We start from the raw sequence: 26,061 nt of genomic DNA, 5'->3' as shown, positions 1-26,061 counted from the left end.
TTCCCAGAAGGGTGTATTCTGGGGCTGGCCAGTAGCTTGGAGGAGGAGCAAGAAAGGCCCTGGATTCTGCGCCCCCCAATCCCTCTCGCTTTTGGCAGAACCCACATGTTGGACCCGGGCAAATTGAAGCCCCCTGGGCCATCAGGCGGTAGATGCCATTCTGTCGGCCCATTGGAGTCGAAGGCTTCTGAGCCTCAGAGGCTCTTACAAGACATAGATTTCCATAGTTCTCTAAAGCCTGTATTGCTCCGCTGACCTGACTTTGAAGCAGAAGGGGTATTGACTATTTAGAATGCTTAGCAAGGCTTATCGATCATCCTCTTGGCTTAAAAGTACTCAGGACATGCAGTAGGTAATAGTAGAAGACCAGCCAAAAGAAAATGAAATATCTCCCGTGCTTTTTGTTTTCATTATAGTTTTAACTCTTGTAATTGCATTTTAGCAGTTGCTTTTAATTGTTTTGATTTTTTTTCTTATTTTAACTGTATGCACCACCCAGAGTCACAAGTATGAGATGGGGTTGTGTTGTTTATTCGTTCAGTCGCTTCCGACTCTTTGTGACTTCATGGACCAGCCCACGCCAGAGCTTCCTGTCGGTCGTCAACACCCCCAGCTGCCCCAGGGACGAGTCCATCACCTCTAAAATATCATCCATCCACCTTGCCCTTGGTCGGCCCCTCTTCCTTTTGACTCCCACTCTCCCCAGCATCAGCATCTTCTCCAGGGTGTCCTGTCTTCTCATTATGTGGCCAAAGTATTTCAGTTTTGCCTTTAATATCATTCCCTCAAGTGAGCAGTCTGCCTTTATCTCCTGGAGTACGGACTGGTTTGATCTTCTTGCAGTCCAAGGCACTCTCAGAATTTTCCTCCAACACCACAGTTCAAAAGCATCGATCAGCCTTCCTTATGGTCCAGCTCTCGCAGCCATATGTTACTACGGGGAACACCATTGCTTTAACTATGCGGACCTTTGTTGTCAGTGTGATGTCTCTGCTCTTAACTATTTTATCGAGATTTGTCATTGCTCTTCTCCCAAGGATTAAGCGTCTTCTGATTTCCTGACTGCAGTCAGCATCTGCAGTAATCTTTGCACCTAGAAATACAAAGTCTTTCACTGCTTCTACGTTTTCTCCCTCTATTTGCCAGTTATCAATCAAGCTGGTTGCCATAATCTTGGTTTTTCTGAGGTTCAGCTGCAAGCCAGCTTTTGCACTTTCTTCTTTCACCTTCATCATAAGGCTCCTCAGTTCCTCTTCGCTTTCAGCCATCAAAGTGGTATCATCTGCATATCTGAGATGGTTAATGTTTCTTCCAGAGATTTTAACTCCAGCCTTGGATTCCTCAAGCCCAGCATGTCGCATGATGTGTTCTGTGTACAAGTTGAATAGGTAGGGTGAGAGTATACAGCCCTGCCGTACTCCTTTCCCAATCTTAAACCAGTCCGTTGTTCCGTGGTCTGTTCTTACTGTTGCTACTTGGTCGTTATACAGATTCTTCAGGAGGCATACAAGATGACTTGGTATCCCCATACCGCTAAGGACTTGCCACAATTTGTTATGGTCCACACAGTCAAAGGCTTTAGAATAGTCAATAAAACAGAAATAGATGTTTTTCTGAAACTCCCTGGCTTTTCCCATTATCCATCGGATATTGGCAATTTGGTCCCTAGTTCCTCTGCCTTTTCTAAACCCAGCTTGTCCATCTGGCAATTCTCGCTCCATGAATTGCTGAAGTCTACCTTGCAGGATCTTGAGCATTACCTTACTGGCATGTGAAATGAGTATGAGATGGGGAGCTATCTAAATTTAATAAAAAAAAATAAGGGAAGAGAGGTGAAACAATTAAATTGGTGGTTTCAGAAGCTTTAGTTACACAAAAGTGGGCTTTTTCTTTCTTCATAACTTTATGTCTTGTTTATCTTTGATTTTCTGTTTTTTTGTTTCAGTTAATATATGTGTATATGTATGTATATATATAGTGTGTGTGTATGCGTGTATATATATATTTACTTTTAGAAAACAACAATTTCCTATGGTTGCATCTCTCCTACCTCTTGTTATCACTGAAGCCATGTCATGCCTTGAATCTATCAAAAGCCATTACAGATAGACCTCACTTACTGACTGCTTTGCTCAGTGACTGTTCAAAATTACAATGGTGCTGAAAATATAACTTTATGACCAGTGTTCGTATTTATGACCTTCGCAGGGTCCCCCAGTTACATGATGACCATTACAGTCAGTATACGTTGTTCTGTGCCTGACCTGTGGTTTATCTTCCTCCCCACTTGCAGAGCAGAGAGATTGGAGAGGAAGGGATTACAGGAGAGTAAGCAGGCACACAATGGGGAATACACATTGAAAGGAATGCGGTGGCACACTGAGCCTGGTGTATTTTGTGTGCCTGCTTACTCTCCTGTAATCCCTTCCTCTCCAGTGGATGTGTCCTAACAGCCAGGAACCACGCTGAGACAAGGAACAGGTCTCTAGTGTTCTATTACTGCTACATAACAGAGAATCCTAACAAACTGAAGAAGCGTGGGAAAAACCCAGACATATAAACCCCAAAGGCTAAGGAGGGCCCAATCTGTGTCTCTTTGAATGGCCACCTAATTCCTCAGTGCTACGCGTGCGCTTTACAGCCTGGATGGGAGCCCCCTGCTCGCCATCCTCACTCATGACAGGATGTAAATATAAACCTTAATTCCTTCTTGCTAATTATTTGGTGCCGGGGTGAGCGTTCCAAAGGGCAGGGGAGTGGGGAAAGGAAAGCACAGGCACAGTCACATGATTTCCCACTTAGTGACTGCTTAATGACAGAGCTGCCTGTCCCACTTGTGGTCACTAAATGAGGACGACCTGTATAAAGCAGTGTGCTCCCTCGCCATGCCTGGTGAGCCTCACCCTCCATCCTCCTCCGCTGCTTTAATCACCCACTGCAGAGCTGACAATCGTGTTGCACTTTCCCTGTTGCAGAGACCACGAAGGAACCCCGGCATCGTAAGGACAACCGGCGTCCAGATCTCGAAATCTATAAGCCTGGCCTCTCCCGCCTCCGGAGCAAGCCCACCCTAGCAAAGCCAGAGCTTCTGAAGGAGGAGGAGGTCAAGGAAGGGGATCCCAGCCCCAGGGAGCCCTCTGCTGCTTCCTGCAGGGAGGTCCCCGCCCCGGCCCTGCCCGAGGGGAGGAGCCAGCCCCCAAATGGCTTCTTGGAAGGTTCTCCCCAGGGCTGCTTGAGCACCCCTGAGGACTGGTGCCCTCGGATCATTAGGCGAGCCAAGAAGCCCGACCAGCAGATCTACCAGCCTGGCAAACGCCTGCAGATCTCGTCCCGGGAGACGGCAGCTGCCCCCCTGGCAGCCAAGGAGCCCCCTGTGAAGGAGGAGAGGGGAGCAGACTCTGAAAAGGATTCTGGGAGAGGCGCTGAGGGCCCCGTGAAGCCAGGGGACCAGGAAGGAGATCTGAGCCAGGAGGGGGCCAAGCCTCTCCAGGGAGAGAAGGGCAGGCGAGCCGAGCGGCCGAGGAAGACCAGGGACGAGCCGGGCCGCGGCAAGGCCAGTCCCCCGAAGCGCTACTCGCGCTCAGACAAGCGCCGCAGCCGCTACCGCACCTGCAGCACCAGTTCAGCAGGGAGCAACAACAGCGCCGACGGGGCCCGCGGGGAGTCAGAGGTGGGGAAGAAGCCCCAGGAAAGGCCCCGTCCTCAGAAGCAGCTCTCGGCCTCCTCCACTGACTCCCTCGAAGAGGACAGAGCAGAGGAGGCCCAGGAGGCGAGGAAGCCCCTGGAGCATGGCTGGCTCTCCCGGAGCCTGGACGTGAGAGAGGCCAGAGGAGCCCAGGGAGGCGGCCGGGCTGCGGGCAGGGGCCTCTCAGCCTCCCGCCCTGGCTGGCGGAAGGGCAAGCCCTCCGGGCCTGGCCCAAGGGACTCCACGGAGGCCGGGGAGGGCAGGCCCCAGAACAGGGGCCGCGGCATCCTGGTGCTCCCGGCCAACACAGACCTCACCGCCAGCAGCACCGGTTCTCCCGAAGCTCCCCATGTGGGGGGAGCGAGGCTCCTTTTCGGCAGCAGCAAAGGCACTCGGGGGTGGAACCGGGGGGGCACAGCCCGTCGGCTCTGGGACCCCAACAACCCGGAACAGAAGCCGGCGCTGAAGAGCCAGGGGGCCCAGCTGCACTTCCTGGACACAGACGACGAGGCGGCCCCCGTGCCTCGAGGGGACGCCCGCCAGGCGCAAGCCTCCTACTATCGGTTCCAGAACTCGGACAACCCTTATTACTACGGAGGGCCCCCATACCCCTACGCAGGATATTCCCTGCCCTATCCAGTGGGCACCAGCAATGAGGTTTACCCCGGAGCCTACTATCCCACCGGCTACCCTAAGCAGGCTGAGCCCTGTGGCGGCAGCTCCCTCCTGGCCGACCCGCTCAGCACTGAGACAGAGCAGCAGAAGCGCAGCCTGCAGCAGCAAGAGCTCAGCAAGGCCCTCCGAGAAGCCGGGCACCTGGAGCAGCAGCTGAGCAATCTTCTGTCCAGGGACCGGCTCAGTCCTGAGGGCCTGGAGAAGATGGGGAAGCTCAGGTGGGACTGGGGAGAGGGGGCAGCCCTAGGTGTTCCCCCCCTCTTGGGGGGTGGGGCCGAGCATGGCATCTGCCTGTGGAGCTGCCCAAGCTAGGCCAGGGCACCTCTTCCCCCGGGGAGCTAAGCCTCAGTATCATTTCAGAACTTGGGTGCTAAGGGGGGGGTGCCTGTAGTGGGAGGCCGCCTCAGAAGGTCTTCCTGAATGCAGCTCCTGGGCGGGCAGGGGAGAAGGGGGAAGGGAGGAAGCCCTGTGGCAGGCTTCTCAGGCAAAGTCAGCCCATGGTTTTTCAGGAGGGTCCTTGAACACTGGGCCATGGCCTCTGCTGCCCAGAGGCCCCCGGGCTGTGGTACAGGAACCTCCTTAGCTCTGGAAGCATTACTTGACCCCACCGGGATGAACAGGCTGGGGGGCTGTGGCGTGCCTGCCTGTCAGCCGCTGGGAAGTACAGAGAGAACAGCCCCCCAGATAGTCAACAAGGAAGTTGCAGGCCCTGAGGCTTTCTGGTTAGAAACAGGCCAATTAGAACAACACAGGAAGGATGAGATGTGTTGGAGTTAATAAGGCACAACTCTGTGTTCACCCCACATGCTGTGCTGAAAGAATAAAGCAGGCCGTGGCTTCACACGACGGCCTTGTTCCCGCAGCACGACAGACTGGAAGATGTGCGACCCCCTTGCAGCCAGGCCTGGATGTGGCACAAATCCACCAGGACGCAAACTCTGACCCTTGTGCTTGGGACTCCTCGGGGCCCGGGGGGGACGCAGGGGAGGGAAGGCCAGCCACATATTAGGCAGCTGAACAGGAGGGTGGATTTGCCGGTGGCTGTTAGCCATGGAGTTGCGGGTGCCTCGAGGGTCCGGGCTCTTGTCTGGGGATTTCCTGAGGGCCACCGTTGGCCTGTGAGAAAGACAGGGCCGGGCTAGGTGGTCCCTTTGTAAATCACTGCAGGGGTGAGCTTAGCGCCTTTGCTGCAGGACAGGACCGGGGTCCGTGTGGTGTCTTGCAGCGTGGGCACCTCTCTCTGAGCCGCAGCCTGGCAGCAGTGCCTGTCTGCCAACCGCTGGCTTGTGCTGTTCCAGGGCAGAGATGCTGCAGCTGTATGAGCACTGCCTGCTGACTGACATTGAACTGGCTGATGCCCAGAACGTGGATCAGCTGCTGTGGAAGAACGCCTTCTACCAGGTGATTGAGAAGTTCCGGCAACTGCTCAAGGACCCCGCTGGGGAGAACTCCCAGGAGATTCGCAGCAAGCTGCTCCAGATCCTGGACGAGGTGAGATGGGTGGCCTTGTGTGGGAGCTGGCCAGAGTCCTGAGACCCCACCCAGCAAATCGTCCCCAGTGAAGCAGAAAGTTGAACGGTTACCTGCATGGGTGGTGGAGCACAGGGTTGGGTGTGGAACGCGGTTATCCTGAAAAGCAGATTTTGAGCGCTGGGCGCAGAGAAGCCTGGAAAGAAGGGGGACCCATTGACGAGAATGGGTTTCTTTGATTTCTCATCATGGCTGAAGGGGAAACACGTTTTTCAAAACTCTGAGGCAGCTGGCTTAAGAGGCAAATTAATTAGCTCCCCAGCACCAGTGCATACAGATTTACCTGGGAAGCAAGTACGTTTTTTAACCAAATGTCAAAGCAGAAAATCTGCAAGAGGATGGAGCTGACGTTTTCAGGCCCACAGAGATGCATAAGAGCCGTGCTGGAAACCCTGGTGAGAGGCAGTAGTTACAGGTAGCGTAGTACCTTTTGAGGTGTAAAGTCATGTTCACCTGGGCTTGGCAAAAGGTGAGCTTAAAAGCCTAGATTAAGGTGGCAACTCCCTTAAGTAAGAAGGAAGGCATATCAGCCCTCAGGTCCGCAGCCAGCAGAACTATCCTTTGCCCGCAGCAAGGCAGCGCCTGCCGCCTACTTTTGTCTGTCCCCTGCTTGCATGATGAGCACGCCGTCAGCGTTCGGGAGGGCGGACTTAGCCCTTCAGCAGCTGCATCTTTTCCCAGTGTTCCTCCACAGCTCTTTTAAGGAGGGGCAGGCAAGGTTGTGCCAGGAAGCTTTTCTGGGCCTTCCAGCCCAAAGCTCTGCACAGTCCTGTGAAAGGTTTCCCTGGAAGGGCCGGGGCCAAGTCGTCAAGGGCTTTGTGAGACCTGGAAATCGCCTGGCCGGCCATCTTGTCTGCCGCTCCCCTGTCACTGGCTTGTGGGGGAACAGTAGGGAAGGCTTGAATCTCTCCTCCCTTACCTAACCAAACTAGAGGCGATGTGGACTCCCTCCCCAAAGGTGCATGCTTGTTGCCCTCACCTGCTGCTGCTTTTTCTACCCCGCCCCAGGGCACAGTTTTCTTCGATGGCTTGCTGCAGAAGCTGCAAGTCACCTACCAGTTCAAGCTGGAGGACTACATGGATGGCATGGCTGTTCGCAGCAAGCCGCTGAGGAAGATGGTGAGATCGAGGCCCTCAGCGGGTTGGGGGGGTGACACAGGAAACAGTGGGGCGTTCAGGGCACCCCAGAGGGCTGCCTAAACCATGAGAGCTGCATGGTAGTGGGGCCCATGTTTTCGGGGGGCTGGAAATACTTCTCTTAGGGCAGGCCCCCTTTTTTTCTGCTGAAGAAATAAGCTGTTTTTTGAGGGGTGACCGCCCTGGCCCTTCCATGAGCTGGCAGAGGCAGGAAGAGGAGTGGGGTCACCAGCCCTCCCAAAAGAAGCGGGGTGGCTTCTTTGGCCTCTGCCCTGGGAGGGCTGGCAGCTGCCCCCCAACACCTCTCCCCAGCTGAGTTCCTGCTGTTCCTTTCCCAGGTGAAATACGTGCTCATAAGTGCTCAGAGGAGCCTGATTTGCCACGGTGACATCTGCCGGTACCGGGAGCAAGGCAGCGACATGGCAAACTATGGGAAGGCGCGCAGGTAGGGCACGTGCCTAGGGCAGAGGGGCTGTTTCTTAGCCATGGAGATTGGGAAGGGGCACGGAGGAGGATAAAGGTGAAGTTTAGGAAATGAAGGGGGGGAGAGATTATTTTACCCAACTTACAGAATGCCGCTCCTTCAGCAGGAAAGGGGGTGCTGGCGTGGCTCTGCATTAGTGGTTGGCTGGCTGGCTGGCTGAATAGATGCTTAAGCCCCGACTGCAACACTCAGCAGTTTGTCAGGCAAAACATCCCCGGTGCACAACAACCTGCAGAAAATGGATGGGTTTGATTGCCATACCGTTGGATGCACGATTGGAAGACCAGAAAGACCAGTTTCGGGAGAAGTCCTGGAGAAAATGTACCTGTGTGGCTGCTAAGAGTTGATACTGACTTGGTGGTACATAATTAATTAACCAATCCCAATAGCACAAAAGCAATCACAGCAAATACTTAAAATAATCCTACAGCCAGAGCCCATAAACGACTCTGTGGTGCTATCTCAATTAAGCGACCGTCTCCCAGAAGAGCCGTTTTTAGCCTGTTTCTGAAAAGCTGGTGGGATAAGAGCAGGCCTGATCTCTGGCGGCAACAGAGAATCGTCTCTTCCTGGCCTCTGCCGCTCTGCTCCCTCGGCGGTGGGGACGGCAAGCCGGGTTCACGTTCCCGAGTGGCCGGGTTGATTCTGGTTGACAGAGGTGGTCTTGCAAGAACCTCACTGCCAAAACCAGCCTCTTAAATTTCTCAGAAACCCGTGGCAGCCACTGCGTGTTCACGGTGTCCGGAGCCGGCACGTGGGCCGCAGCATCAGTAGCCTTTGGGCAACGTGCTCCACGTGGAGTGTGTTGCCAGAGACTAATCAGGCTGGAGACAAGCACAGAAGTCCTCCCAGAGCCCCGGCTGGTGCCCCGCCAGCTCCTTTCACAGGACTGTGCAGGTAACGGGCACCAGCTGGATCTGGGGAAGGTGCTCCTGGCCTGCCCTTCCCATCGGAATAGCTGTGAGCTATCAGTCCTGGAACCCTGGGAGGGAAAGCGCCCAGTCCCTCCCCCAGCCTGCTGAGATTATGGCACAACCTCACCCACAGGCACCCACCCCCGTTGAGCCCCAGCCTGGCCGTTCCAGGTAAGCACGCCCCGCCCCACCCACACCCACAGCCTAGAAAAGGGCAAGCCGGGGTGGGGGTGGGGTGAGCGGGAGAAGAAGGGGCGGTGGCAAGTGGGTGAGGAAGTGGGAAGCGATGTCTGGGCAAGGGCAGCAGCCACAGGCAGGCAAGAGGGCTGACAGGCCGCTGCCAAGAGCACGTGCCACAGTGAGCAGCCCACCTTGGCTTGATCCCCACCTGGAGCACGACGTGAGGGGTCGGGGCAGCGCTTGGCGCTTGGCCTGCAGCTGGCCAGCAGTCATAACAGGAACGACCATGCTCTGGCGAGGCCGAGGCTGAGCACCCCTTTACACATCCCCCATGCTCCCAGGTCCTCAGCATGATGTCTTAGCCACCCAGCCAGAGACCACCCCAGAGCCATCAGGGGACCGTAGTGTACAAACACCACCTCTGTCTGGCTCAACTTCTGTTTCGGCCCGTCCCTGTCATGAGTAAGGATGGCGAGCAGGGGGCTCCCATCCAGGCTGTAAAGCGCACGCGTAGCACTGAGGAATTGGGCAGCCATTCAAAGAGACACAGATCGGGACCGCCTTAACCTTTGGGGTTTATATGGCTGGGTTTTCCCACGCTTCTTCAGTTTGTTAGGATTCCTGTTATGTACATAAAACATTAGAGACCAGTTCCTTGTCTCAGCGTGTTTCCTGGCAGTTAGGACAGTCCCTTCCCAAATGGATTTATTGCAGGCTTGCACGTTGACCGCCAGAGGGAAGGCAGCGTCCATGCTGCTCAGGAGGAAGGCCTTGGATGCAACCTCTGGGCAAAGGACATAGGAGGGGAGGGTTCAGCTCTGCCTAAGCCCTGCTGTAGACTCTTTCTGGGCAATCTGATCTGCCAGTGAGGGTCCTCGTGGAGGAATGCCCGCGGGGGGCCGGTGGAAGACTGAGGCATCAGTAAGCCCTCCTGCCATTGTGGAGCGCAAGCTACGCAGGCCCCGAGCCTTAGGCAGCCTCTGTGAATAAGGAAAGGACAGACCCCTCTCATTTCAGCTTTGCCCCTTCCTCTGAGCAGTCTGGCAGAGCTTGTGGCGAGCAGGTGCCCTCCTGGCATGGCCCTTCTGCGGTTTGGGCCAGTCACTTACTCGGGCCTCTTCTTTCCCCAGCTGGTACCTGAAGGCCCAGCACATCGCCCCCAAGAACGGACGCCCGTACAACCAGTTGGCTCTCTTGGCCGTCTACACGGTAAGAGAGAGGCCCCAGCGAGCCTCAGGGCCTGACATGGTTGGGTGCACAAAGCCTGCTACTCTGGGAACAGCCCCTTCAGGCGGCCTGCAAGGGATTGGGCCAGGGGCACCTGCCACTTGGCTTGCTGCCGGTGGTGCAAATGGCCAGGACCAGCTTGGCACGGGCCTCATTCTTCTTTTTCAGCCCCTCAGAAAAGGCCTGGCTGACGCCTCTGTCACACCTCGTGGTCCTGCTGCACTTCTTTCCTTCTGGCAAGCAGGAGTGTGTGATTGGGGCTCAGGCCCCAACCTGGAGCACCTGGCAGTCCTGCCTCTGCTGCCGCTGGGGGCCTGGCTGGCCTCCTCTGATGCCCTGTGTCTGGCTCTCTCTGCAGAGGAGGAAGCTGGACGCCGTCTACTACTACATGCGCAGCTTGGCCGCCAGCAACCCCATCCTCACCGCCAAGGAGAGCCTCACGAGCCTCTTTGAGGAGACCAAGCGGAAGGTATGGGGGGCCCGGGTCAGGTGTGCCTTGATCTTTGCCCCCCCCCCCGAGGTCCTCACGGCCCCTCTCCCCCCTGCTCCCCACGCAGGCAGAACAGCTGGAGCAGAAGAGCCCCGGCCAACGCAGCCGAAGCAAGAAGGCGGCCTTCCGGCCCTCCGGCGACGATGCCACCCGCCTGGAGCTCTGGATCCACCCCTCCCACCCCCGCTCCAGCCAGGGCCACGAGTCCAGCCGCGACTCAGAGCAGGACAGCGGGCTCAGCAGCCTGAGCACCAGTGATGTGAGTACGGGGGTGGGGGGGGGGAGGGATCAGTGCAGCGCTTCATGCGGCCACAAGGTGGTGCTGCTCCACTTGTTCTGCAGAGATCCTGTTGCTCTTGCCTTTGGAAGGTGGGGGGGCAGGCAGGGGGAGAGGACGGGTTCTGCTCCTCCAGCGTAGGACATGGTGGTGGCCCGTCCAGGCCAGCCCCACCCTGGTTCCCAGGTGCTGCTCTTGCTCACCCTGGGTCCTGGCCCTCCCTGCTCAGAGTTTGGCATGATTCTGTTTGCGCAGGTGGGAATGCGATGGGCTGCAGTGGGAGGTGGGGTTCGGAGCACTTGCTGGTGCTCTTAAAAACATGAAAACGTTATTTAAAACACATAAAAAATAAAACAAGTAGCTGCTCATGATGATAAGATTTTCAGACATTTTTGTCTGCTTTAATGTTTAAGTTTCAAGGTTTAATTTCTAAAACAAACCCTTTGGGGGCCCCCACAACATCCTGCAAAATTGCACAGAGCTGCCCACTTCCGGAGAAGTCTAAGTATGTTGTGCGAGCCCAGCCCTTTGTGGTTTATTCTGTAAACCATGGTTAACCAGGCCCTGTATACGCGTCTCCAGGTTTGCTGTCTTGATCTGTGCCACGTTGGGGGGCTGCAGGCAGGGCTGGCTGTTGTGTGCAGGGTCCTCCCCACGGAAGAAGTGGGGGCAGGAGGGACATCAGGGTTGGTGGGGGAACTGGGGAGGCAGGAGCTCCCCTCGGGTCTTGCAGGGGGCTTGTGGGTCCCAGGTGGGGCTGGTGCTCTGGGTCTTTGCTCCCCAGGACCCAGGCCTGAGCTGGAGGGCAGGCATCTCTTGCTGTGGTCGGGAGCACCCCTTCGGGCCCCCGGGGCTTCCCTCTGCACATGGCTGACCCTTTGCAGAGAGTGGGGGGGCTCTCTGAGTGATGGGGGCAGCCAAGCCCCTGCGCGTGTCCCTGGAAGCCCTGCCCTGGGCTAGAGGCTGGGTTGCCATCCCCAGAGGCCATCCCCACCCCCGCCAGGGCTGCTGCATGCCAGTTCCCCTCTTCCTCTGGGAGCGTGCTTGACCTCGGTCACCAAAACCACCCTGTAGCTTAATTTTGACTTGAGCTGTTTCGTTTCCAGCTGCGAGGTTTGCTCTCTTTCCTCTACTGGAGGGAGAAGTTCTCAGGGGAGGAAGCCGCGGGTGCCAGGCTGCAGTTGGGTTGGTTAGATGCGGAAACCACATGCCCGGTCCCACCGGCTCAGGGACGTGACACACGGCACGCAACAGCCCTCCAAACCCCTGGCTGCGCCCTCTCCCCAGTGCCTGGGAGCGGAAGGGCTGTCAGGGCAGTCCCCCCCACAGCCGGAGTCCCTTCTCCTGCCCCCCAGCAGAACTCCCTGCTTCAGCCTTCTGAAATCCTCCCTCCTTCCTGCCCCCATTTGACCTTTCACTGCCACCCACAAGGCCGGGTAAAGCTCACACTGAGAGTTTCCAGGCATGCAAAGGAAGGCTTGTCATCGTTTGAGACGGAAGCCTTGGGGGCGGGAGAGGTGACACTGTAGGAGGGTCCTGCTTAGAGCAGGCGTGGGCACCTTTGCCCCGGGCAAGCCAAGCCAGGTCCAGAGCTGGTTCACTTTCCAGGTTTAGATCTGCTGAAAAGGGGTACTCCATTCTTAGTCTGCTGCCCTCAGAAGTCTTTCCCTGCCCCCAGACTTGGAGCCCCAAATCGCACCTGCCTCGGCTTTCATGAGGACTAGAAGTTTTTCCCTGCCTCCTTCTAAGAAGTTGATTTCTGCCTCCTGACGTGTTGTGAAAACAGGAGCGTGCCCTGAAGGAAGAGCCTTTCAGCCCCTGGTTTCTGAGCTTAAACGATCTGTTGAGCATCCCTTTGAAAGTAATTCCCTGCCATGGCTGGGCCAGGGACACCGTCACAGCTGCCTTGGACCCTGGCGCAGGCTGCGGGAATGGTGCCTTCTGGCCACTCGGTCTTGCGTGGAGAGGCACCGGGTGCCAGCAGACCCAGCAGAGCCCCTTGCCTCTGCTCTGTGGAGGCGTCCTTTCCCAGCCCCTTCCGGAGGCTGCCACCACTTTCTGCTCCGCAGGGGCATTGCGGCTGCTGAGGGAGAGTTTGCTTCGTGTGGTGAAGAGCAGACGCTCACCTTGGCTCCCAGACCAAAGCGACCATTTTTTACTTTGAAACAGCCTCCCCCAGCAGCCACCTGGGGCTCCCTCCCTCCTTTGCAGCTCAGTTCCTGCCTGGGGCCCCAGCGCTCTGGGACCCCAGCCCGGGCCCTTCTCCTTTCTTTCCAGTCACCCCCAGTGACTCTGCAGCATCGTCAGGGGTGACAGACCAGCCTCTGGGCACGTGGACTGCAAGCCCCAGAATTCTCTGCCAGGTCTGTGTTAGCTGGGGCATCCTGGGGGTTGAAATTCACACCAAACGTGCCCGGGGTGGGGAAAGGGCGCAGGGTGCCACTTCCAGCCTCTCCTGCTGGCCGGCTCCTTAACCTCTGCCTTCTGTGGTGGTGGCAGGTTTTTCCAGACAGCTCTTGGCCTTTGGGGTGCCTGGCCTGCCCGCGCCGTGCTGCCCCTCTGGTCCCCTTTGCTTCTCTGGGGCTGGGCTGAGTCCGCCAGGGGTGGTCTCCCTCGGACACAGCTTGGTTGCTGTCTTCCGCCGCCGGCTTTGGCCACTGCCTTCTTGCCACTGTTTCGGCCCTGCTTTTTCTCTCGCGAGCCATTCTTCGACCTGTCCCGAGGGCGACCCCAAATATTTTCAGGGGGCTCCCTCGGCTCTGGCCTGCCTGGCAGGTCCGTGTCAGCCTCTGCCTTGAACCTCCAGCGCAGCTCGCCTTTCCCCAGCCACGTCAGGGAACCGCCTGCAAGCGAAGCTCGACAGATCGTTTACGCTTAGAAGCAGGGACTGAAAGGCCCTTCCTTCGGGGCACACTCCCGCTTTCACAATGCGTCAGGAGACCGAAGTCAAGCGGGCTGCGGTGGCCTTCCTTGCAGGGTCATCGCGAGGGCAAGAGGGGGAGGGGGGAAGCCCCCAGGCGCAGGAACAGGCTGCTTGCCCGCGGCAGGACTGGTGAGAGGGAGCAGAGCTGCCACAGCCGTGACTTTGAGGAAGTGCCCGTGGGTTGACTCCGCTTCCTCCTGTGGGCCTGTGCGCTCCGGAGGTTCCCAGAGGCCTGCCTGGCAGGTGATTCACGCAGGCGCTGAGTCATCTGGAGAGCAGAGCTGGCAGGCTCCCTCTAGGCTGTGCGGCTCATCAGGGTGCGCCTCTGGTGGAAGCGCCCAGCCGGCAGTGGGGTCCAGCGGAGAGAGGAGCCACGTGCTTTTCTCTCTGGGGCTGTGTTCCAAGCGGCAGGCGCAGCTCCCTCAGAACACCCCTGTGGTGTAGGCTAGACCAAAGGTAGACTTGAACTGCTGTCTCCCTAGTCCTAGTTCGTGGGGGTGCTGCAGGGGAATTGGGCCAGGGCTTTGCACCTGGGAGCCCCAGGCTCAGCGCCCCTCACTGTTGGGTGTCTCTGCCACCAAGACATTTGGAAAATGGAGCTTCAGCGACTTAGCCAGTCCCTGGAAGTGAAGCTCGTTTCTGGGGTCAGCCCGCAGGTGGGGCAGGAGGGGTTGGCAGTGGAACCGGGCCCACCTCTCCTTCAGCACAACACTGCCTTGATCCTGCTTCTGACCCAGCCCTCCCCTCCCCAGAAACACAACCAGGTTGTTCAGGAAGAGGATCAGACGGGGAGGCCTGGGTCAGCTGAGGGCTCGAGCACAAACCGGGAGCCTGGTGGGCTTTGTCCTGCGGATGCCCAATTGCCTCCTGGCAGGCTGGTGGTTGGCATTCCAGTGGTTGCAGCTCAGGAGATGGGGTGGGTGGGCACTGTCTGGGCAGAGCAGAAGATGCATCGACCCTGCTTGCCAGAGCCAGCCTCGCCTTCGGAGGGTTCGGCAGCAGCTGCCAGCACAGCCTGTGACCTTCCCGGGGCCTCTTGCCCTGGGCAGCCTCGCAGTGGCGCACAGGCCCCGTTGCAAAGGCCCCAGCGGCCACCAGAGGGGGCCACGGCCCTCCCGCGCTGTTTGGCACCAGCCCGCAGAGGGCCTGGGACGGAGGCCGGGGCATGGCCGTTTGGTTCCCATCTGCTGTACCACCCCCTCGTCCCTGGCCAGGTTCTCCGGTCACTCGGGACTCTGAGCTCGTTCGCAGGAAGAGGGAGAGAGAGCAGGCCTGGATTGTTTTCTCATCTTCTTCATCATATTTTCCCCCTTTTTTTCTTTCCCATGCAGCTGAACAAAAGGTTCGTCCTCCGTTTTCTCCATGCCCATGGGAAGCTGTTTACCAGGATTGGGTAAGACTGCAGGATGTTTGTTTTATTTTTCCTACATTACGAGGCCTTTTGGAATTCAGTTCTGTGAGCAACTGGGCTGGTGTTTGGAATGGAGGGCATAGGGTGTGATGCTAATGACCGGCCTCTGTGGGGGGGGGGGGCGTGCAGGGCTCCTCTTCTCAAGCTGGCTCAGCGTTCTGCCTGGGGGACACGGCCGGGGGGCTGCCAGCAGGACTGCAGCAGCTGCTCTGCCGGCTCGAGCAGAAACCCTGTAAGTTTCCAGCAGCCCCCAGTCAGACCTTTGGAAGGAAGCTCCTCGGCCCTCCCTGTCCGCGCTGCCTCCACACGTGTGGGTCCCAGACAGGGCAGATGGCAAGTGCCCCACTTTGTTCCCTCATCCCCTGTGCTCATCACCGGCTGGGCTGCTCCAAATGCCTGCTGCCCTCTCGGCAGGGAAAGTTCTTGAACCTGGGATCCCTGGCCCCGTGGATTCCTCCTGGCCCCCACTCTCAGGTATGGAGCTAGTCAAGCACTGCACATCCCACAGTGGCCCCCCTGGAGTTTCTGTGAAGCCCCCAGATGTGGAAAGGGGGCAAGAGACCCTGCCCACCACAGCTCCCCAGCATCTGGGATGTCGAGTCTGCGACTTCGGGCCATGGGTCTGATGGCCTAGGAGTTCCCGTAGCCCAGCACTCAGCGCACGGGCCCACTGCCTTTTGGGGCCATCCCCACCCCTGCCAGCAGCAAGCTCCGGTTTCGCTGTGTGCTGCATAAATAGGTCCTTCCTTTCACCAGCCCTGTGACTCCCCTCTTGAGTTTTGAAAAGTTTTCCTCATGTTTCCCACATTGTGTGTGATTTTATACGTCTTCCTGGTGTACCTTTGCATCAGGCTCCGCTGCTTGAGCCCCCCAATCATTTTGACTACCCTCTGTCATCTCCTTGTTCAAATGTGTCCTGCTCTAAGCTTGGTTTCCCGAGAGATTAATACAAATACACAATTACAGCAGCAGCTTTATTTTCAATCCCATTCTTCATGATTCGAGGTATGGTAGTTGCTTTTTTCAAAACCAGTGCAATTTATGAAGAAGTTGACATTTCCACCGAGTGATCCACCATGATTCCAAGACCCCATTCCTGATCCATCCCTGCCCATCCAGATCCCATTCCTGTATATGTCAACTTGGGGTTTCTGCTTACACTGGATTCCATTGGCTGTTCTGAGGTCAGGCTTGGACAGAGATCTCTTTGAAGATTTCTGCAGTGCCTTTTTGATTTAGTTCCTCCAACAAATTGGTATCATCAGCAAACTTGGCCGCCTCTCTGGTCGGCCACAGCCTCAAACTGGTGGATTTCTGCTTCGGACCTCTCTCCAAACTGCCCCTTTTCCCTACTCTGCGTTTCCTGCTTCCAGCCCAGAGGATGCTTGTCCTCTTATCTCATGGCTGCCGCATTTGCTCAGCAGCCGTCACAGGGAGGGCTTGTCAAAAGCCGCTGAACGTCCAAGCATGCGTGGTTTGCTGGATGCATCCTGGTTGACCCTCTCAAAAGTGTGGAGCGCAAGGGAGGCAAGACGTGTCTTTATGGAAGCCCCGCTGGCTCGTTGTCAGCACAACTCATTCTCCTCTAGACTGGATTAGTATTTTCTAGCATTCTTCTCAGGTTGGATGTTAAGCCAATTAAGCTGACATAACCTGTGCTGCCCTCACTCCCTCACTTTTTAAAAATTGAATTCATACTGGTATTTTCCAGTCCTCTGGAACAGATGTCGACCTTAAAAAGGGATTTATTTTTGTCAGAAGATCAGCAATTCTTAAAGCCTCAGGTGAACGCCATCTGGGCCCAGGGTTTTATTTAGTTTTACTTTGTCAGGTAGGCTTATAATTTTACGGCTGGTCCCCTTCGTTTACTCACTTCAGATATGGGCCCATGTCCTACTAAGCGAAAGCAGAAGCAAGAACGCCTTCGCTTTCCCCACAGCGCCCACACCGCTCTTCAGGGATGGTTGGGGCATGGTGGACGGAGGGTGGCTGAGATGGCAAAGCGCCTGGGTCTGCAGGAGACACACCTGGCACCCCTGTGCCACACAGAAGCGCTGCCCCTCCAGGCTCCCGCACAAGGCAGAGGCGTGGCTGCCCTGCACCAGGCTTGGGGACCTTGCCACTGCACTCTGATACGGGGCCTCCCCCTGCCTGAGGCACCTGGGGGCGAGGTCGAGCAGGCAAGGCTGCTGGCACCACCCCCTCCTCGCGGTGGCTTGAGGGCAAGAAGGGTGGCTCTGCCTGGGTGGAGGACTGGCTGTCGGAAGGCAGAGCAGCAGAGGTGACTGTCGCGGGAAGGTCATCTGATTCTCCCAGGCTGCAAGTGCGAGACCTCTGGCTTAAATTTGGCCTGGCTGGCTCCCATCAGGGTCAAGCTGCCCGCAGCTGCCTCGAGTTTATCTCACCCCAGGCCTTGCGTGGGCTTGAGGCCGCCTTTCCCCCAACCTGGCCCAGAACCCAGAGGTGCCAGGCCTGGGGAGAAGGAGAAGGTGCCCAGGCAGCCCAGAAGGGCCCCCCGCCTTGCTGGGAACACCTCAGGTTCTGTCTGGGATGGGATGGGAGAGAGCCCCACTGTTCTTGGGACGATGCCAGGCTGGCCGGCCTCTGGGGCGCCCTGGAATCTTTCCCTGGCTGCAGGGCTAACCTCTTGCTAACCTCTTGCATTCCTGCACCCCTTCAGGATGGAGACCTTCCCTGCTGTTGCAGCAGAGGTCCTGAGCGCCTTCCGGGCACTGCTGGAGCACAGCCCCCCGCCGATCGGAAGCACCCGTCTGCTGCAGCTCATGGCCATCAACATGTTTGCTGTGCACAACTCTCAGCCGAAAGGTATGGGCAGGAGAGACGCCCAAGGCTCTGCGCCTGCGGGGGGCGAGGTCTTGGCCAAGGCTGCCGTCTCCACACCTGGCAGGAACGGCTCCCCCCCGTGCTTCTGAGAGACCCTAATCAAGCATGGGCAGAGTTCCAGAAGCCCCCCTTGTTCTGGCAGTTTTGGGTCCTCTGTGTGCCCTTTCCTTCCTGTGTGTGACTTGAAAGGCTCAGGAGGCGGTGAGATCTGTCTAGCCCGAAAGGTATCCGCCCGTTGGTGGCAGATACTTGGATCGTAGAAGGCAGGTGCCTAGCGGGGCTCCCCTCTGCCAGGAAGTTCAAAGGCTTCTCGGGAGGCAGTTTCCCCAAGCCAGACCAGGTTGCCATCTGGCTCTGGAGGGGCTCCCTGGTTCCCAGCCCTGCTCCAGCGGGCTGCTCTGCAGCACCCCTTAATCTCTGCGGGCAGGCTCCACAGAGGACTTGGGAAGGCACCCAGGGGAAGGGATTGCCTGGTACCCTTGCAAATGTCCTAGAGGTGGGCAGTCGTGCCCCGCCCCGCCCTAGTCCATGTTCCTTGACCCATTTCTCTCCTCCTCTGGAAAGAGGCAACAACAGCCCGGGTGAAATCTGGGCCATAGGAGCATTGGCCTCCTGCGGAGAACCGGGGCTCCCTTTATTCTGACCACAGATGTGTGGAGAATGTCCTTTGGGGGGGATAATTTTGGGGAAGTGGGGCGTCTCATTCTGGTGTGCAAGCTAGCTAATTGAAGCCGTGCCTTTGTGGCAGGGCATCTCAGAGAGGGGAACAGAAGCCCCCTCCCCCACCCATCTGCACCCAATTTATTCAAATCTGGACTTGTGGGCTTTCCTCTCCCCCTGCTTTAATAATTTGTTTTATAATTGCATGAATCAAACCCATCTCAGGCACACTGTTCCGTTTTACTATGTTATTGGATTAGGGTTTATATGAATCACGGGAAGACGAGTTTATGGGCCACCACTGGGATTGCTTCTCCTTCCCCTCTTCACCCCCCCACCCCCCATCCTCGCCCCCAGTTCTTCTAGATCTTTCCCCACACAGAGCTGTGAGTCTGGATCTCCACTCTGGTCTTCTGGTGCCTCCCCAGTGGCGGGGGAGGCAGCCCCCAAGAGGTCTTGGCCACCCTGGCCTTTCTTTGGCAGTGCTGGGGATGCGGGGCTGTGTTTAGAACAAGAGTTTGGCTGCAGTGGTTGTGCACTCCTTAGGCCTGAGCCTCGCAACTAGCTCTTGTTAAGATGCGTTGGGACTGCAGTTGGCCTGCTCAGTCAAGGGTGCCAGCTTTGGGAAGGTGGTTCTGGGCACACATTGACTTCCTCCTTCCTTTGCTAACTGGAGGAAGGCAGGGAGTCCCTGCACAGCTGATGCGTAAATGCCCTCAGGCAGGAAGCTGTGGGAGCCCTGCGTGTTCCTCTGCAGGTGGCCCTTTGCCCTCGAGGGAGACTCTGCACAGCCCCTCCTGAGAGGGGGGCCTAGAATCGCAAAGGTCCCAGGTTTAACCCTTGACTTCCTGGAAGGACCCCTCTCTAAACAGCACAGACAGAATTCACACTGTGGCCCTGTGGGGTCCCTTGCCTCTTCCTCGAGTGGAAGTCCAGACAGGCTTGACGTGACATCCGGGCGACTGCACGTTTCTGCTTCGGGCTTTCCTCCCCGGATGCTTGTGCAGACCTCCAGTCTGGCGCCCTTTCCGCTTCTGCCCATGGGGCAGGAGTGGGGAAGGGGGTCAAGATTTGTATGCACAGATGCTGCTGCTCCCGAGAGAAAAGACCCTTTTTGCCTGCTGGAGGGATGGCCACTGACACGGCCCCACAGTTGCCTCTGCGCGGCCCTGGCTGGCGTGGCATGCCTCCCTCTGCCTGGCAGGTCTCGGCATCGAGGCATCTGAGCCACCGCAGAGAAGGCTCCTTCCTTTGTGAGGCTCCCCAGAAACTTCTGACCCGCTTTTTCCCCACAGTAGCTTGGTGTGAAACCACAGAGCACCTAGCAGGGTTGGAACGCAGTGGGTGGAGCCCAGCTCTCTCGGGTCCGCGATAAAAATAGCCCCGGGCTCTGCTACCGGCATCTCGGAAGCGGTTCTCGTCGAAGCTGCGGTGGCCTCAGGCTTCAGGAGTAGAAGCAGCTTGTGAGGAAGGGCCACCAGCCCCGTGTTCCCCAGACTTGGGCGGAGCGGTTCTCCTTGGGGCCCGAGGACAGCCGGCCCCAAGCAGGCCTGGGGACCCTCTGGGCTGCCCCCACCGCCACCAAGGGCAGAGAGCCGCTCCTCTGCAGCCGCCTCCTTTTGTCCAGGGGGAGGCGGCTCTGGGGGGGCCTCTCCTCTGAGCTGTGCTCCCACCCAGTGACTTCTTTGCTCTCTTACTGGTGGGTTGATTGATCAGTTGAGCCTTAGTCAGCCTACATTTACTTAAAATTAAATTAAAGGGAGAGGATTTTAGGTTGCTTGTGGTCTTCCCAGCTGCGTCTGGGGCAAAAAGAAACGGATCTTGACCATCCTTTGGGCTCCTGCTAATGGTTGTCAAGGGCAGCGGCCTGCTGAATCCCTGCAGAAAGAGAAAGAGGGGCATTCCTGGGCGCTAGTTAAACAGCAGCAGCTTCTCTCGCCCGGCATCCTCCAGTGGGACACCGGAGCCACGCTGGCTGGTGGGTGACGGAGATGCAGTCCCACCCGTCAGGGAGGATAACGGGATTTGGTTGTCATTCAGCACACATTCTCATCATATATGCGAAAGGAGGCCACCTTTGGTGGAGCGCAGACGTCCTCTCGGGCTGCAGGACGTGCTGATCGTCCGGCGGCTTTCCCGTTTCCTGCCTCTTCCTCCTCTTCTGTGCGTTGCTGAGACTACTTGTCCCGAGGGGAGGAGCGTGGTGGGATGTTTGGTAGGGGAAGGCCCCTGCCTGTCCTCAGGAGAGCCCCCAGTGGCCCTTCGAGCCAACATCTTTCTCCGGAGGGTGGCCCTGAAGGTGCCGGGGCAAAATTGGCTCCTGGGTGGTGGATCTGGTTTTCTCTCTCAAGGCTGTGCTTCCGGCCCCCCATGCCGTTCCCCGTAGTGTCACTTGTGGGTGGTGGGCCGGGTGGCGTGGCCGGCAGGGGAGCCGGCAGGGGAGCCCCTCCCCACGCTGGCGGAAGGTGTGGCTGGGTAGGCCAGAGGGTCTGCGATGCGATGCCTCCCCCTCTTCATCGGTGACCGAACGGAGGGCATGGAGGGCAGGATTATTGGATCTGCAGAAGCTTATTCCTAAAAGATCTCAGTAAAATAGAGAAATACGCTAAGTATAACAGAATAAAATTTAAGAGAGACAAACGCGCCGGAATAGGGTGAGGAATACCTGGCTTGGGGATGGTACTTCTGAAAAAGGTCTTGGAATAGGAGTTGATTGCAAACTGAATATGAGCCAGCAACATGTGGTTGCAAAAAAATGCAAATGCAATTGTAGGTTGCATCATCAGAAGTATAATTAAGAGCAGTTTGGTCCAATGGTGAAGGCTGCAGGCCGGAGTCCGGGAGATGGGGAGTTTTAGTCCTGCCTGGGGCACGAAGGCGGCTGGGGGGGCTTTGGCCCAGCCCCCCCCCCCGCCTCTGATGTCAGGCTCATGCGAAAGCCAGTCAGTCACTTCCTGTCGCAGCCAACGGATCAACGTTTGGTTGATCCAAAAAAGCGGACCCTGCACCTGTGGGAAAGTCACTACGAAGGAAGAAGAATAGAAGTGTAATTCCCCAATCACGGGAAGCAACTGTTCTGCTTATTTTGCTTGGTTGCCCCATCTCTGAGGACAGGGGTGGGCAGCCTACAAGTAAAGTAAACAGTTCTCTGAATGCCATATCCGGTGCTGGGCACTGCGCTTCAGGAAGGGTTCCACAGAACGCAGGGTGGGAAGGAGGCTCGGGGGTCTCCCAGTCCGCACCCCGTCATGACAGGAGCCTTCCGATATCTTAGGCTGTCCAATTTAGAGAGCAGCAGCGGCAGCTAGAAACTAGCAGACGTTAGAAGATGCGTCCTGCCGAGAGAGAGAGAGAAAGGGAGAGGGAAGGAATTGGGAGTGTTTAGCCTTGAAACGGCTGAAGGGATATATGGGCAGCCATATAAATTGGTTGCTCAATTAAATGAGGGAGGGAGGGAGGGGCAAAGGGTTAGGCAGGAGGAGGCCAGGCCCTGTTCCTCCATTCCAGACATGGGATCCCGTTACCAGGGGCAGCGGGGAGGGCAGGGTGACCCGCTGACCAAAGCGGTGGAGGCTCCCCGGTGCTGCCTGGGGTGCTGGGGCACAGCCGCACTGCTACTTCTCAGGGACTTCAATGCAGCTTCCCGGCTTAAGGGCCCCTTCCAGCATGGTAGTCCTTTAATTCTGTGGCTCACCTTTTGCGGTGTGAGCACGTTGGAACCTTTTTGGTGGAAAGCCCTGGACCAGTTTTCAGAATCAAGAGTGCTTGTGAATTTGTAAGCCGCTTTTTTTGTGGCACACAGGAGCACTGTTAATGCAGCGACAACAGCTGACTTCCCTTTTGCTTTTTGTTCTCTGGGAGCTTCAGCCCTGGATGCTGCTCCGGCCAAAGCCCATCCCTTAATTCCAAGGAGCTGCCAGGATTTTGCCCTCCAGAAGCCAACAGCACTCCCAGCAAAGCTCCTTTGCGGTTCTGGAGCTCCCCAGACAGCTCGCAGCTCCCAGCACCGGTGGGGGCCGGCAAGGAGGGCACCCCGAGCCTCCTGCTGCTCCGCCTCTCGTGCCGTAGCACCGTGAGGCCTCCTGGCCGGGTGACTGGGCACCAGTCCACGAGCCAGCCCAGCGGGAAGAACGCCGGAGGCGGAGCCCAGGAGAGGCAGTTCTCGTGGTCTGGGTTGGTACATTGAGCTAACCTAGATCATGGCTTAGCATTGTGGCTTGTTCCCCAAGCATGATTGAAATAGGCCGCGGTGATGTGATGCGAAGGAAGGCAGTTCTGTGCCACTTGAGCAGTTTTGCTGTAGCGGAACCATCACCGGAGGGAACTGTTGTTGTGCAGTGCAAACCCATCGCAGCCTTGTCTTGGCCAGGACAGTCCGGAGCAGAGCGTAGCTTAGCGGGACAACCCTGCTTGGCCCGAAGGAGGCCCTCCCCTGCCAGGCTCCCCACCAAGGAGGGTCGTGGTTTGGATCGGCCAACCAGAACGCGGTGGCGGGACTTGTGCCTCCGAGCAGATTCAAGGGGGAGGAAAGGGGTGCCACCCAGGGCCAGCCACGGGCCTGAACCCTGGGGACCACTTCCAGCAGGGAACTTTCCCCCTCCCCCCGGATGCTTTCCAAACACTTCTTGGCTGCCTTTTCTGCCTGTCCAGATCTGCAGGTCAGCCAGCAAATGCTTAGAGCCAGCCTTGCACCAAGCCCCCCCCCCCCCCGGACAGTCCCCTGGTAGGGGACTGTCCGGGGGGGGGCTTGGTGCAAGGAGGGGGCTGTAAGCATTCAGGCAGGGGCCAGCGAGGCGCCCACCCTTTCCCTGCGTGCAGAGCGGAAGCAGCGCACTCAAGCCCATCTGCATTTGCTGAGCAAGACGCATTGCAGCTGCTGGGGCTGTGAGTCGCTGGCAGTGCGCAAAGCTGCTGTCTGCTGGGGTTTACTGCTGTCTACATTGAAACATGGCTGGGGGTGGAAGAGTTAGTGGCACGATGCCAGCCCCCAACCTTCCCCAGCCCCCCCTCCCCCCCTTTAAAGTCACATTTCCAGGCCAGACAAAGAATTAATCTCTGGGCACTTCAGATTGCTGGCAGCCCAAAGCAGGATGTGGGATTTTTTTTCTCCCTCTCTCTCTCCCTGTGTCTTGGCTGACTTTTTTACCTCTCGAAGAATTTGGAAGGGCCGTGAGATCCCCCCCCCCCCTTGCCTTGGTGCCGTGCAGCTTTTCTGCACAACTGATCGCCCTGCTGTGGCTTCGCCCCTAATAGATTTCATATGTTGATGCCGTTGACATCAGTATCAAACTATTCTACATGTGATCTGGTGTATTTCCTGCAGGAAATCTGCAAGATATTTATTAAGAACTAATAAAATAAACCTCTCTTGAGCTTTTAGGTAGTTTTCAATTGTTCGTGTCTCCCTCGTTTCCTTTTATCAGTGAGCAGTTTTGTTTTGTTTTGTTGTTTTTCTCCCCCCCACCACCTTCCCTCTCCCCAAATGTTAAGCCAGAATAGTGGACGGGGTGTGAGAGAAGAGAACTCGACCTTCCAGCGTGGGTCTTGAGGGCCTTGAATGAGCAGGAGTGAAACAGTTGTGTTATTTCTTGCATACCATGGTTGCTGGCCTTAATAGCAGCCCTTAGTTTGCTTTTGTAACTACCATTCACTTTCCCTCTAAGGGCAGCTGGAGCCAGTTAACTTGCAAATGAAAGTTATCCTGGTCACGAACCAGAGAACCAGACATGTGCCCTCTGCCTGCCTGCCTGCCTGTCCGCCCGCCCGCCAGGGCTGCCTGTGCCTTGGGCACTGTGCCCTTCCCTTCCCAGCATTGCCTGCCAGGCGCCTCCCAGCCAGGGGGCTTTTTGGTCCTCCAGCTACCGGTTGAGGGCCGCCTCTGCTTGGAGGGCAGCTCCAGGTGGAGAGCAGGCAGGGGTCTTCCCCCTGCCCCCCAGGCTGCCTTCCCACCCGGGGCTTTAGGCCTTTGCCAGTTTCCAGGGAGCAGGCTTCTACAGTTGGCAGGCAGGACCCCTCTTGCCTGGTTTGGCACTCTGGGCTTCCTGATCCACCCAGTGCCCGTGCTGGAGCTAGTAAGTGCCTTTTTTCCCCTTCAACAGCAGCTGCAACTGAGATTCGTAACGGTAAAATTGTGTTCGTGTGTCCCCTTCTTTTTTTTTAGACCAGCTTCCCCTGAAGGGTTGCTTGGCTGTGTGGGTGGAGCGCCCGCCTGCCACCATGCCTGGCCTGTGCCCGTCCCTGAGGGTGTTTGGCGCTGGCCCTGAAAGAAAGGAAGCGCTGGCTTCCAAGGACTCTGCTCTTTCTCAGCTTGATAAGCCTTTAAACGAAACGCTGCTCGGTTGGAATTGGCAGGGCGTCCTCATTCTTTTGTCTGCCTGTTTATTTTTCCCCTCATCCTTCCACATGTGTGCTGCAGCCCGCAGCCAAGGCACCCTCAAGGAATGGAGGGTCGCAAACTCACATCCATTGGCCGGTCTTGCCCCTCTGTCCTGCTGGCTGCAGGAAGCGGTGCACCCATTTTCCCAGGCAACTCGGGGGGGGGGGGAATGTTCAAAGGGCGTGGCCGAGGGGTGGTGGTGAATCCCCACCATTTCATTAGGCAGCCCAGCTGGATTTCTCCTTGCCACTGCCTGCTTCCTTTGAATCCCCCACTGCTCAAGATGCCATGCGGGAGGGTAGCCACAGGCTGCGTTAACGTCCTCCTTTGTTCAGCACTGTCAGACAACTTTTTGGCAGGACCCCCCCCCCCCATTAAGTCCTGCTCTCCTTCATTTCAGGGAGCACAAAAGTCCGAAGAAAGGCCCTTAAGAGCTCTGCTGAATGTGAAATGCTAGGCTAGCCTTGTAGGAGAGAGGAAATCTCAGAAGGTGGGTAGCCAGCAGCTGCAGTTTATCTCTTTATTTGTCAAAACAAAAAGAGTTCTAGCCCTTACAGGCGTGAAAGCACGTGAAGGATACCCTTTTGTAACCTCAGAGGCCGAGCATCCGTGTTCACGTGTGCGTTAGGTGGCAGCGGGCAGGCAGTGCAAGTATAGCCCTGGAGCTTTCCGGCCCTGGCCCGCTCAGAAGCCAGTCCTGCCTTTCGGCACAAAGAATGTTTGGGCAAGTGGCAAAGGTGGCCTCTCGGGATGTAGCATTTTAACCTTATTTTCTGCACAGCCGTCTGATTGATTGCCTCAGCCAGTCCGCTGTGCCCCAAGCATGGGCCCTGGTCTCCTTCCACAAACTGACCAGGGCGATGGTTGAGGGAGGGCGTGTCCTTCTGAGTTACTGGGGTGTTAGTTCCAGGTTCGGTCAGGCCATCCCGCTTTGGCAATTGAGCTGATCTGGGGCGCTTTTCTCTCCTGGCGAAGAGCTTTGGTTGAAAAACGAAGGCTCCGCATTTGTGCACGGGTCACCGAGTGGCCGCTGGGTCACCAAGGCTCAGGTCCGGCAGCCCCTGAGGCTGCCTCCTTGGCTCTGCAGCAGGCGCAGGCCCTTCGGCCCCCCAGCTCTGCCGGCAGGAGGGGGATCCGCTGCTTTTCCACTCCTCTCGGTTCCACGTTGGGCTTTGCTTTCCTTCTTGTCTATCTTTTTCCATCCCTCTCTTCGTAGCAGTTTTTAATAATGTTTTAGTTAGTTCCAGC

General features: G+C 57.2%; 2 protein-coding genes across 3 annotated transcripts in view; both read left to right on the top strand.

Annotated features, from left to right (window-relative positions):
• VTN (vitronectin) overlaps window positions 1-26,061 on the top strand; it is a 116,367-nt gene that overhangs the window by 42,082 nt on the left and 48,224 nt on the right. The gene's annotated exons all lie outside the window — the stretch shown is intronic.
• SMG6 (SMG6 nonsense mediated mRNA decay factor) overlaps window positions 1-26,061 on the top strand; it is a 78,760-nt gene that overhangs the window by 15,342 nt on the left and 37,357 nt on the right. For both annotated transcript variants that reach the window (XM_063294865.1, XM_063294856.1), the window contains exons 2-10: window positions 2,976-4,578; window positions 5,659-5,851; window positions 6,899-7,009; window positions 7,366-7,472; window positions 9,736-9,814; window positions 10,191-10,301; window positions 10,390-10,581; window positions 14,854-14,915; window positions 17,614-17,759. In XM_063294865.1, coding sequence (XP_063150935.1) covers window positions 2,976-4,578; window positions 5,659-5,851; window positions 6,899-7,009; window positions 7,366-7,472; window positions 9,736-9,814; window positions 10,191-10,301; window positions 10,390-10,581; window positions 14,854-14,915; window positions 17,614-17,759 — 2,604 coding nt within the window. The remainder of the gene's footprint in view (window positions 1-2,975; window positions 4,579-5,658; window positions 5,852-6,898; window positions 7,010-7,365; window positions 7,473-9,735; window positions 9,815-10,190; window positions 10,302-10,389; window positions 10,582-14,853; window positions 14,916-17,613; window positions 17,760-26,061) is intronic.

The sequence above is a fragment of the Candoia aspera genome, chromosome 1, assembly GCF_035149785.1.
Source record: "Candoia aspera isolate rCanAsp1 chromosome 1, rCanAsp1.hap2, whole genome shotgun sequence".
NCBI classification, from domain to species: domain Eukaryota; kingdom Metazoa; phylum Chordata; class Lepidosauria; order Squamata; family Boidae; genus Candoia; species Candoia aspera.
This window is presented reverse-complemented; position numbering and strand designations above follow the sequence as displayed.